At 33.6% G+C, this 10,760-nt stretch overlaps 1 protein-coding gene across 1 annotated transcript; it reads left to right on the plus strand.

The window, feature by feature from the left end:
* Nucleotides 1-813: 813 nt before the first annotated feature.
* Nucleotides 814-10,725, plus strand: LOC139485090 (heat shock 70 kDa protein 12A-like). The gene is made up of 8 exons (XM_071269208.1): nucleotides 814-903; nucleotides 2,075-2,216; nucleotides 5,483-5,623; nucleotides 6,259-6,333; nucleotides 6,813-7,112; nucleotides 8,107-8,331; nucleotides 8,757-8,901; nucleotides 9,282-10,725. Exons 2-8 carry the CDS (start codon nucleotides 2,118-2,120, stop codon nucleotides 10,334-10,336), a joined length of 2,040 nt encoding a protein of 679 aa, XP_071125309.1. The 5' UTR covers nucleotides 814-903; nucleotides 2,075-2,117; the 3' UTR covers nucleotides 10,337-10,725.
* The last annotated feature ends 35 nt before the right edge of the window (nucleotides 10,726-10,760 follow it).

Genomic DNA, 10,760 nt, shown 5'->3' on the forward strand with positions numbered 1-10,760 from the left:
TACAATCGTGCCTATGTCGTGACAGATTCTGCTGTATCGGATCGAATTCCTAACAATGTTCTGTGTATTCGGGACGGTGTCCTGTGGAACGGGAATGAGCTGGAGAAGTCCCGACAATAACAGAATACAATACGACTGAGACCAGACAAAGCCGTTTGCAATGCGATAGAGAGGACCGTGATAGGATTACGTTCCGACAGTACCTGATCATCTCGATCATGCCGACAGTTTTCGAACGGGTAACTTCCGTCAGCGTCGGTACACTGTCTTGTCACTATCTGATCTCTGTCGGATTACATTCGGTAGAATCGGGACGCAGTCGTGACAGACTCGGTCGAAGTTTACCTGGCGAAAGATACAAATCGAATTTCCATCCACGATTCACAGGACCTTGATCAGACTTTTGACAAATTTTAATCGGGAATGGTCCTGTCAAGGACGTCAGTAAAAATCGTGAATGTGTGACCCCAGCTTAAGAGAGGACTTGCCACAATTTTCGATGTAGTGTTTATGTTCCTTTATATCAGTATTCTATGTTCACAGTGGATTTTGCTTTCAAACGTTTTACCAAAGGGTTCAATGTTTTCATTGTAATATCAAAAGAAAATAGATTAGTGCATTCTTTTGTTATAGAACATCACATATTGGTTCATATTTGAGTTTCTATGGTATGACACATTCAAATTAGATCATTTTCTTAACAGTTACCTACATTCAGTCAGGGTATCGATAAATGTACATTTTAAAGGTTACAAAAACAGATAACACACTGCACAGTTTTACATAATACAAATATGCATAGTCTAGTATAAATATTATGGGTTATCAGAATATTTTTAAAAGTTTAAAATCAAATACGATTTCAGTTGATAATATTTTAAAAGAAACGTTCAACTTGTATTGGTAAGTTATTATAATATAATGAAAAAAAATAACGTTTAACATTATATATATATATTTCTTTAAATGCAATTTCAGCGTATATATTTTTTATTCTAAATGAGTAAAACAAAGTTTATTTTCTTTGGTAAAAAAGACCAATACCACATCTTGACTAACATCGTTGCATACATAAGCAGTTGATGCCGGTATGGCGGTTACATGAATGACATGAATAGTAAAGCAAAATTGTACCTTCCTTAAAACATTAAAACCAATATATAACTCTAACAAAAAACAAATCCTTGTACAAATGCAATGAATATTGAGAATTTTCAGACTGTCAATAAACAGGAAGTGACTGCATGGCAGATGTAAAAGAAAAATCTGACAGATATAAAAATTGCTGACACGCTTCAGTAATCATTTTCAAGATACAGACCAAATTAAAAATCGTTACATTTTATAAAAGCCCAGAAAAATTCGAAATACTTTGCTCGGCAAACAGGAAGTGACTGCACCGTAGCTGCGAAAATTACTAACCCACTACAACTGAGAATCATCAATCAGTAGACTATAAAATCCTTCCTCTCCAGAGAAGTTATTTATAAGATAATCATTAAAATAAAGTCCTGTCCAATGAAATGTTATAAGAAAGTTTCAAACTAGTACCAAACAGAAAGTGTCTACATGACAGATGTAATCATTTCTTACGCACTACATCTCTACATTATCAAGCAGAAACCAAATATAAAGGCATTCACATACCTCGGTGGGAAGAAAAGATCCGAAGAAAATGTTCCTTAAACAATATGTACTATAATTTCAATTTCAGTTTCGGCAATGAGAAATTGCCCGGTTAACCGGCAAACTTAAAAATCGTTAACATGCTACAAGTCAACATTAGCAAGCTGCAGACCGAATATAAAATCACCCCCTTAACTAATTAAAGTCGAGAAAACTTCGAGGAAAATTTTCTTACCGAGGTACTTTGATTTCATTTGATATTCTTAAATCAATATAATTGCAAGATTCCTGGACAAATAATTGGTAAAGTCTTTTAACCGATCGACTGTCACAAAGTCTCCGAAATGAATATGCAGCTAATCGCTGGTTGCAAAAGAGAAACCAATTTAATATACACCATGCTATTCGAAGCTTAGACATGTTTAATTTTCCATATTTATCAATGAAGATCACGGAATAAATACATATACTTTGATACTGAACAACAGGACATGGGCAACTGTTGTGATGTAGAATCAACAAACCAACACAGGCCACCGCCATTGCCACCTCCATTGCCACCACGGAACAGACAACATGGACCAGCACATGTAAGTTGTATGAGAAAATAAACATCATCGTAAATATAGCTCAACATGCAGACTTCTTATATGTTCAGGTATTTCACATTCAATTTTTTATGGAAATATTCTTTATAAAGCACAAAAATGTCAGTATTCACCTCAGAAGCTAACAAAACCTTTAAATAGACTTATTAAGAAGGGATATAGTTACGATACTGTTGTCAGGTCATTAAAGATTGCATATTTTGGCGTTGATATTGATTCACTTATAGGTTCTTTGCATCGGAACTAAATACATTTATTTAAAAACCAGTTGTTGGCATGACACGGGTTATGTTCTTCTCATAAATGTTATGATGATATGATACTAAACCCCTAATAGGAAGGATTGTGCCTGATATTCATATAATGAAGACATAATCTTTCAATCAGTTTAATTGAAGTCTGGAGCTGGCATGTCAGTTAACTGCTAGTAGTTTGTTGTTCTTTATGTATTATTGTCATTTTGTTTATTTTCTTTGGTTACATCTTCTGACATCAGACTCGGACTTCTCTTGAACTGAATTTAAATGTGCGTATTGTTATGCGTTTACTTTTCTACATTGGCTAGAGGTATAGGGGGAGGGTTGAGTTCTCATAAACATGTTTAACCCCGCCGCATGTTTGCGTCTGTCCCAAGTCAGGAGCCTCTGGCCTTTGTTTAATAGTCTTGTATTATTTTTAATTTCAGTTTCTTGTGTACAATTTGGAGTTTAGTATGGCGTTCATTATCACTGAACTTGTTTAGGGGCCAGCTGAAGGACGCCTCCGGGTGCGGGAATTTCTCGCTGCATTGAAGACCTGTTGGTGACCTTCTGCTGTTGTTTATTCTATGGTCGGCTTGTTGTCTCTTTGACACATTCCCCATTTCCGTTAGCTGTTATTGGGCTTTTAGTTTTTTTGTTATCTGTTATTGTGATAATGTATTTGCTGTTAACTGTTATTGAAAATTGGAATGTTAGCATTTTTTTTGACAGTCAATATTCGGTATAAATTGAAGATCATTGGCCATTGGGGTCTACCACTACTAATATGTTTGTCCCGTATTCAGAGAAGGATTCCATTAACATATACCCATCACAGAAGTGAGGTCCAGGACAATTCAAGTATATCTTATGATTATCCTTTGTAATAAATTCCATTTTTTTTATGAATGTGTATTCAGAATTATCTTAATTTTTTGTATGAGAATAACGTTCCTTGTTTTCCGTACGAACATATTAAATTAAAACAATTCTTAATATGACAAAAAGGAAAACATATGGCCAGGAATATCTGACAAGGATCTCAATTAAGGACTAGGTCCTAACAACCACTTAACCTTTTATATAATATGGTACATAGACTCAGCTCTGTGATTGTTTTCAAAGCAGAACCAAATGCATTGTACAATGAAAGTTCCAACCATGTACTTGGGTCCGAAGCTGCACATAACTCATTACAAACAAAGATTTATTTCGTTTCAAGCCATTGTTTCCCTACTAAACTATGTATTCTACTTACTAGTACACTTGGTACAATCAAAAACATCAGCTGATAAAAAATTGTTCAAATAAGGCCTTTGGAAATAGTGGAATAAATTGCTTTTAGAGTGTCAAAATTCGTTCGAAGTACTTGATAAATTGTATGCTTATAATTGGTGCTTTTGATTTTTCTACCCTATATACCACTTTGCCTCAAAGTTTTATTAAGAAAAATTCACACACCTCATAAAATGGTCATTTAGAAAAAGTCAGAATATTCAAACTATATTAGGTCACTTTTTGTTATTAGCAACAAAGGGAGTCAATATATATAAACAATACACCAACGTTTCATGAGAACTGCTGAAAACATTTTTGTGTTAATGTCTGAAAACTGGAAAATCACCCCTTTTTAATTAATAAAACCCGTTAACTCGGAAACGTAAAATCTAAAATTTATAAAAATTGAAAGTTACCTCATGTTAATAGATATAAACAATTCACCAAAATTTCTTTGCTTTGTGAAGGCATTTTTGAGATATTATCAGAAAATTGAAAAAAACCACAAATTTTATTGAATAAAAACCCATTACCCAGAAACTTAAAATCTAAAATTTATTAAAAAAAAAAGAAGAAAAAAAAGGGAGCTCACGTCAATAAGATATAACCAATTTTGCAAAGTTTAATGCAAATGGTTAAAAGAGTTTTTGAGTTAATGTCCGACATGTTGACAACAGATGGACAACAGTATACCATAATACGTTCCGTAAACGAGCGTATAAAACATATTATAATATATTGAGTAGTAATTTAAACACATTCTAGATACATAAATTAATACTAAAAACATAGTCATAAAAAATGGAATGCATTACAAAGGATTATATCCGTAATAAGAAATACTGATTTGTCAAAGACCGAATAATTTTAATATTTCATTTACTGTTATCTGTTTTTGTCCATTTTAATTCCTTGTTATCTGTTATTAGCCAAATCAATTTGCTGTTATGCTGTTATTGGGACCCCCCTTGCCCCCCCCCCTCTTTACTGGATTGACAAGGGCGATCATGGATGGAATAGTCATAGTTAATTTTATGGTTAACACTCAATCAGAAGTCAAAGTTTGGCGCGATAATTTATGTATAGAATATGAGAATTCTCATTACAATGGGGACATATAGTTGGAACCTCCCCCCTTTCTCCTGGGTTGGGAACCCCCTTTTAAAAATGACTAGATTCGGCCTTGGATTAGCATTTCCTATGTACGCGCCACGTGCTACTTTGGTTAAGTCAATAATTATTACTGGCTAGCCTATTTACAAGTGTATCTTAAAATTACTGCGGTTTCGAAAATATTGACTTTGATCGTTCAAGAAAATTTTAATCAATAAATATAATTCGATCTCGCTTCGATTTTCTATCTAAAGACATTTCAAAGAATTGCTGCTCCCTGCTTTGTCACAAGCTATGGGTACATGAAGTAAAACAGCAATGGGAAAGACAAGCCGACATTTGTCAATTACAATTTTTATCTTGGTTTGAGACGAAACAGTTCGAAACTATATATATATATTACTTATAACATTTCAATTTTCGTTACAATTCAAAGATTTATTTTAGACTTTAAACTCATATGACCAGTATACATATTTTGTCGAACAAATTTATCTCTAAACAGAATTTCTGCCACTGTAAAATAATTTTCGAATGAACAAGTTGGTCTTGATAATCGAAATTTTTTGTTGTTGAAAACTGTGTAATTTAATATTTTCATTTGATCATTTCATTTAGCAATATGAATATATAGTAGAGCCACCGCAACACCATGTGTATTTAGACCTTGACCAGGTTACACAGCCATCTTCTCCACCGCCGTACTCATTACATGACCTAAATCTACCCAACAATACCCTGTCATCAGGTAGAGGAAGGGTAAGTTTTACACCAAATGAAAGTATGGAATGAAACAATGGTTCAAAGTCATACATGTACATGACGAAATGACATTGTGTCAAAGTCATACATCAATTACTGTCATCCTCATGCCGAAAGTTTGTTGTCAAGAAGAATCGAAAACTGACGTCGAAAAAAATACATATTCTTTCGTTTTACCAATTTACATTCAGAGTCAACATAATAAAAACAATAACAATTCCAAGAATTTGAATTTTAACTCAAATACTGATAAATAAATCACGGACAACGCACATTCGTAAATTGATGTGTTATAGTGAACAATAGATGACTAGTTGCCACTATAAATTATTCAATTTACAAATAACACAACCAAAAGAAATAATTAGTCATCTTTTGCAAGTCAGTTATATGTAGTATAAGTCACTTTCACAGTCATATGAAAGTTTGGTGGAGTATTATCTTTATGACTTGTGAAAGGCGACTTATCTTTTATGAATTTGAAGGAGAAAACAGAGACACTGAAGTAAGCATATTGACAAAATGTCTGAAAAAAGCGTTTATCATAAGAAATATGGAGCTTAAATATTTTGGTCAGGCAAAGTGATTGAAGTTGAATTTAAAATTTGTTCTTACTGAGAATTATTTTGCAGGACAATGATGGGCGTAGAACAATAAGAGGTGTTCAAACTCAGCGTCCTTCCATGTTCACACCAGAGAATTTCACAGTATGTACAAAACGATTCAATATTAACTTGTTGAATTATGTTAAATAAATCAGAGACAGCGATACAAAAGGCAATTATAATTTTAAAGAATGGGTCCAAAGAAATTGGAAGCGAAGAAGGACTAACATAATAATTCAACATGTTTTCATATTTGCATCAAACTTTGATAGCTGCTTTTTCCCCCTTTATATTGTGTGAGAGAATTTAATTTCAAAATTATATACAAAACGTTTTTTGCTACTGCTAGGGAACACCTGCACAACCGTAACTATTGTATCTCTTCCAATTTGAGCAAAGCTTTTTCAAGAAAATCTTGCAATTGTGTCCTTCAGTACTATAAAATTTTATAGAACAAAGAACGATAAAGTGTCATTGGACCACACATGACCCTGAACATGATATCTGAACTAGAAGTTTGTATTGCATGTACTTAATTTACATACATTTAATGTCGATCTATCCAAATATCTTAATTTCAGCGACCAACACAAGAAAGAGTTTTTGTAGCAGCAATAGACATCGGAACAACATTTTCAGGATATGCGTTTTCTTTTCGTCACGATTATCTGGTTGACAAGCTTAAGATATCTACGAACATGTGGGCACATAATAGTGGTCTATCAGCAAAGGCTCCGTCAGCTATTTTGATCGGCCCAGGAAAACAGGTCGTAGCCTTTGGATATGAAGCCCAGCTGATGTATGCCAATCTGGTTGAAAATTCGCGGGAAAGTGATTACTTCTACTTTAATAAGTTTAAACTTATTCTATACAATAAACAGGTACTATTAGGTCTTTTTCTTATCAATAAATAAAAAGACACGTATGTACAGATCTAACAATCTAAAGATAAAGACTAAAAAAGGGGGAGTTGAGGCCAAAACTAAACTAATCAGCCCCACCACATAATGTCATTGACATGTGCCCGTCTCAGTCAGGACCCTCGTCAGTAGTTGTCGTTTGTCATATCTCTGTTTTTTTGTGTTTTTTTTTGGAGGGGGGGGGGGGGTGATTAAGTGACATGAGTGTTGATGGAAGATCTTTGATTAGTTGTGGTTTATTTAGTGACACATTTAATATACATGGTAGGAAAAGGTAATCTGAAAAGTATTAAAATGATCTTGTTGACAAGTTGAACACTTACTACATTATGAATTTGCCTTTCTAGAGTTAACAACCTGTTATACAGTGGTTGTCGTTTGTTGCTGTACATACGATTGGTTTTCCGTTTCCGTTTATAGTTTTAAAAAGAAATATCGTTTGATTTGTTCAATATATTGTCATGTCGTGGCTTTCATAGTTTGCTATGATGCATGGGTTTTGCTGATTTTTGAAGGCCAAACAGTGAAATATAATTGCTGACATCTTCGTCATTAAGTATCTTGCTTAGAGTTGTCTCAATGGCAATCGTATACAACGTCTTTTTATCTTTATACTGATTATGATATGTATTTTGCTACCAGTATTCTATATGTATAAGAGTAGGCGATACTGCACAGATAATGGGGGGGGGGGGGGGAATACAAAAGACTGAAATTGTTGTTCTTTGTCTGTTTTGCTTATTTATTTATTTATTTTAGTTTGGTATTGTATATATGTCAGATATAATCTTTGCCATCAATGAACTCAACCAAGATTTAACTACAAAAACATTTTTTTTTCATGAAAAAATAATTCAACAAGGGCTCAGTTTTCAATGAGATCTACATCTAGAGTACACGCTTTATTCGCTATCTCCATACATAATTGACATTTCTTAAATTTTCCCCTGTTCAGGATCTTAACTACAAAACCAGAATACAAGACATACACGGTAAAGATATGTATGCCATTGACGTTTTTGGTTTAGTAATCAGTTTCCTAAAGAACCACCTTCTTGATCGATTGAAAGGCCAAGACAGTTCGTCCATTGTTGGAGAAGATATGATTCATTGGGTTTTAACCGTGCCTGCAATATGGAGTGACAAAGCAAAGCAGTTTATGAGAAAAGCAGCCGCAGAAGTAAGATCATCTTTGAGTTGCACACGTCAACTTGTTTATATTTATTATTGAGACTTAATATTACTTCACAAACTGTACCTTTCGACAGCAAACTCGTCAAAAAAGGGAAACATTACAATGGGTCGACAACGTAGCGATAAAATCCTGCATCCGGAGGTGGTCCCCAGCTGGCCACAATAAAATTGTGTACTAGTTCAGTGAAAATGGACGTCACTTTAACATATAAATGCACTAAAATTAAAAAAACATACAAGACTATCATAGGCCAGAGGCTACTGACTTGGAATAGGCGCAAAAATGCAAAATACATTACAATTTCTCTTCTTATCTTCTTATATTGAATCATCTGCCATTTATCTTGAAGTGTTTTTTTATATTTCTCGCTATTGAAAGTTGGTGATTTTGTTTAGTATATACAATTGTAGGCTAGTATTCCAAGTAAAAGTCTGACTCTTGCCCTGGAGCCAGAAGCAGCGTCTTTGTTCTGTAAAACATTCCAGCATGCCGTACACGGAAATTCACAAGCCGCCATACGGAAAGGAAGCAAATACCTGTTGATTGATCTTGGAGGTATAATTTGTCATTTCTAAATGAATGTCTTTGTGAAAACAAACATACTCGAATTAAACAGTATAGTAGTAGGATATATGCTAGATCGTGTTTATATCAAAAGTGACCCTTTTCTGTTTATATAAAGAGAAAGTTCCAAATGCAGCATTTAACACTGTTGGATTTGGTAACGACGAGAAACAATTGAAACAAAGTCTTTCTCTATTTTATAGTAATACATTTATGAGATATTATATATATAATTGTAATATCCTGATTGAAAATCAAAAGTCTTTCATTTTTTAATTTTTCTATCTAATCCAAAATAAAGTAAGTATAACAACAACTAAATATGATGTTATATTGTTGTATACAATTTAAACACAACCAATTTATTCCAGGTGGAACAGTTGATATCACGGCACATAAAGTACACATTGACGGCACACTACAAGAACTTTATCAAGCCACCGGAGGTAGATGGGGAGGCACGACTGTTGATAGCGAGTTCCAGCTGTTTTTGTTTAGACTCTTTGGTCAACAAGTGATGGAAAAAGCATATAGAAAGTATCCTAATGAGATGTTGGAACTATCTTTGGATTTTGAAGTGAAAAAGCGAGTTTTTGAACCAAAACAGACATTAGCCGTTGCAATTAAAATACCCGTTTGTCTACATGAATTATTTTATGAAATAAATTCAATGACAATTGCGGAAAGTGTTCAAAATTCAACTATGAAACATACAGTGGAACTGAAAAGAGACAAAATGATGATAGTACCAAAACAATTTTACACCTTCTTTGATAGTTCATTAACATGTATTGTAAATCATGTCCATGGTCTGCTCCATAAACAGGATCTTTCAGACATTAATACCATCTTGTTAGTTGGTGGGTTTGCTGAATCCCATGTTGTTAAAGAAGCAATGCGGTTGAACTTTCCAAAGATGCGTATTGTGAATCCGGATGATTGTTCTCTGAGTGTCCTTAAAGGTGCAGTTTTATTTGGCCATGATCCACAAGCTATATCATCAAGAATATGTAGGTATACATATGGTATCGCGATTACGATACCGTACGTTCCTGGTGTTCATCCCGTAAGAAAAAGACAAATAATTAAAGGAAATGCTATATGTGATGATATATTTGACATTCATTTGAGAATTGGTGAAAAAGCCGAAATAGGAAAACCACGAAAAGAAGCTGTGTATCAAGCTGTACAAGGGGAAAGATTGGCGATTCTGGAGGTTTTTGCATCAACTGATCCCAAACCTCACTTTGTAACTGAAGACACTTGTTTTGAATTAGGATCATTAGTTATCAATCTGACAGATTTTAACAGAAATGAAAACAAAGTAAACGTAACTCTTCATTACAATGGAACTGAATTAGATGTTGTGGCGAGAGAAGTGAGTACTGGCAAATACATGACGGCAACGCTAGATTTTCTAGGCTAGGTAATTCTGAAGTAATAAACATATAGTACAACGTTGATCTAGGATAACACTTTCCCAATGCAAGAAAGTTAAATTAAAGTGACACCAAAACAAACATTGGTTGAAACGTAACACTCAAAACAGAGAAATAGTTGATTTTATTTATAATAAAAATTCGTAACAATTGAGCAGAATGAATTTAACAATTTGGGTAATTACTAATTAGTAATTATAACAATCAGCTGTTTCATTCGATTAGTTTTTTCAATATTTGGGCATATGCATAACATATAATATACTTTGCTTGTAAACTAAACCATGCATACGCTTCTAATATAAATAATCCAGTACGTGTAGGAATCATATATTATATTAACTAGTATCATATTCTTAATGCATCATCGATGAATTTCATATAGTTCAATTAAGTAAAAAAAAGATTTGC

The sequence above is a fragment of the Mytilus edulis genome, chromosome 8, assembly GCF_963676685.1.
Source record: "Mytilus edulis chromosome 8, xbMytEdul2.2, whole genome shotgun sequence".
NCBI classification, from domain to species: domain Eukaryota; kingdom Metazoa; phylum Mollusca; class Bivalvia; order Mytilida; family Mytilidae; genus Mytilus; species Mytilus edulis.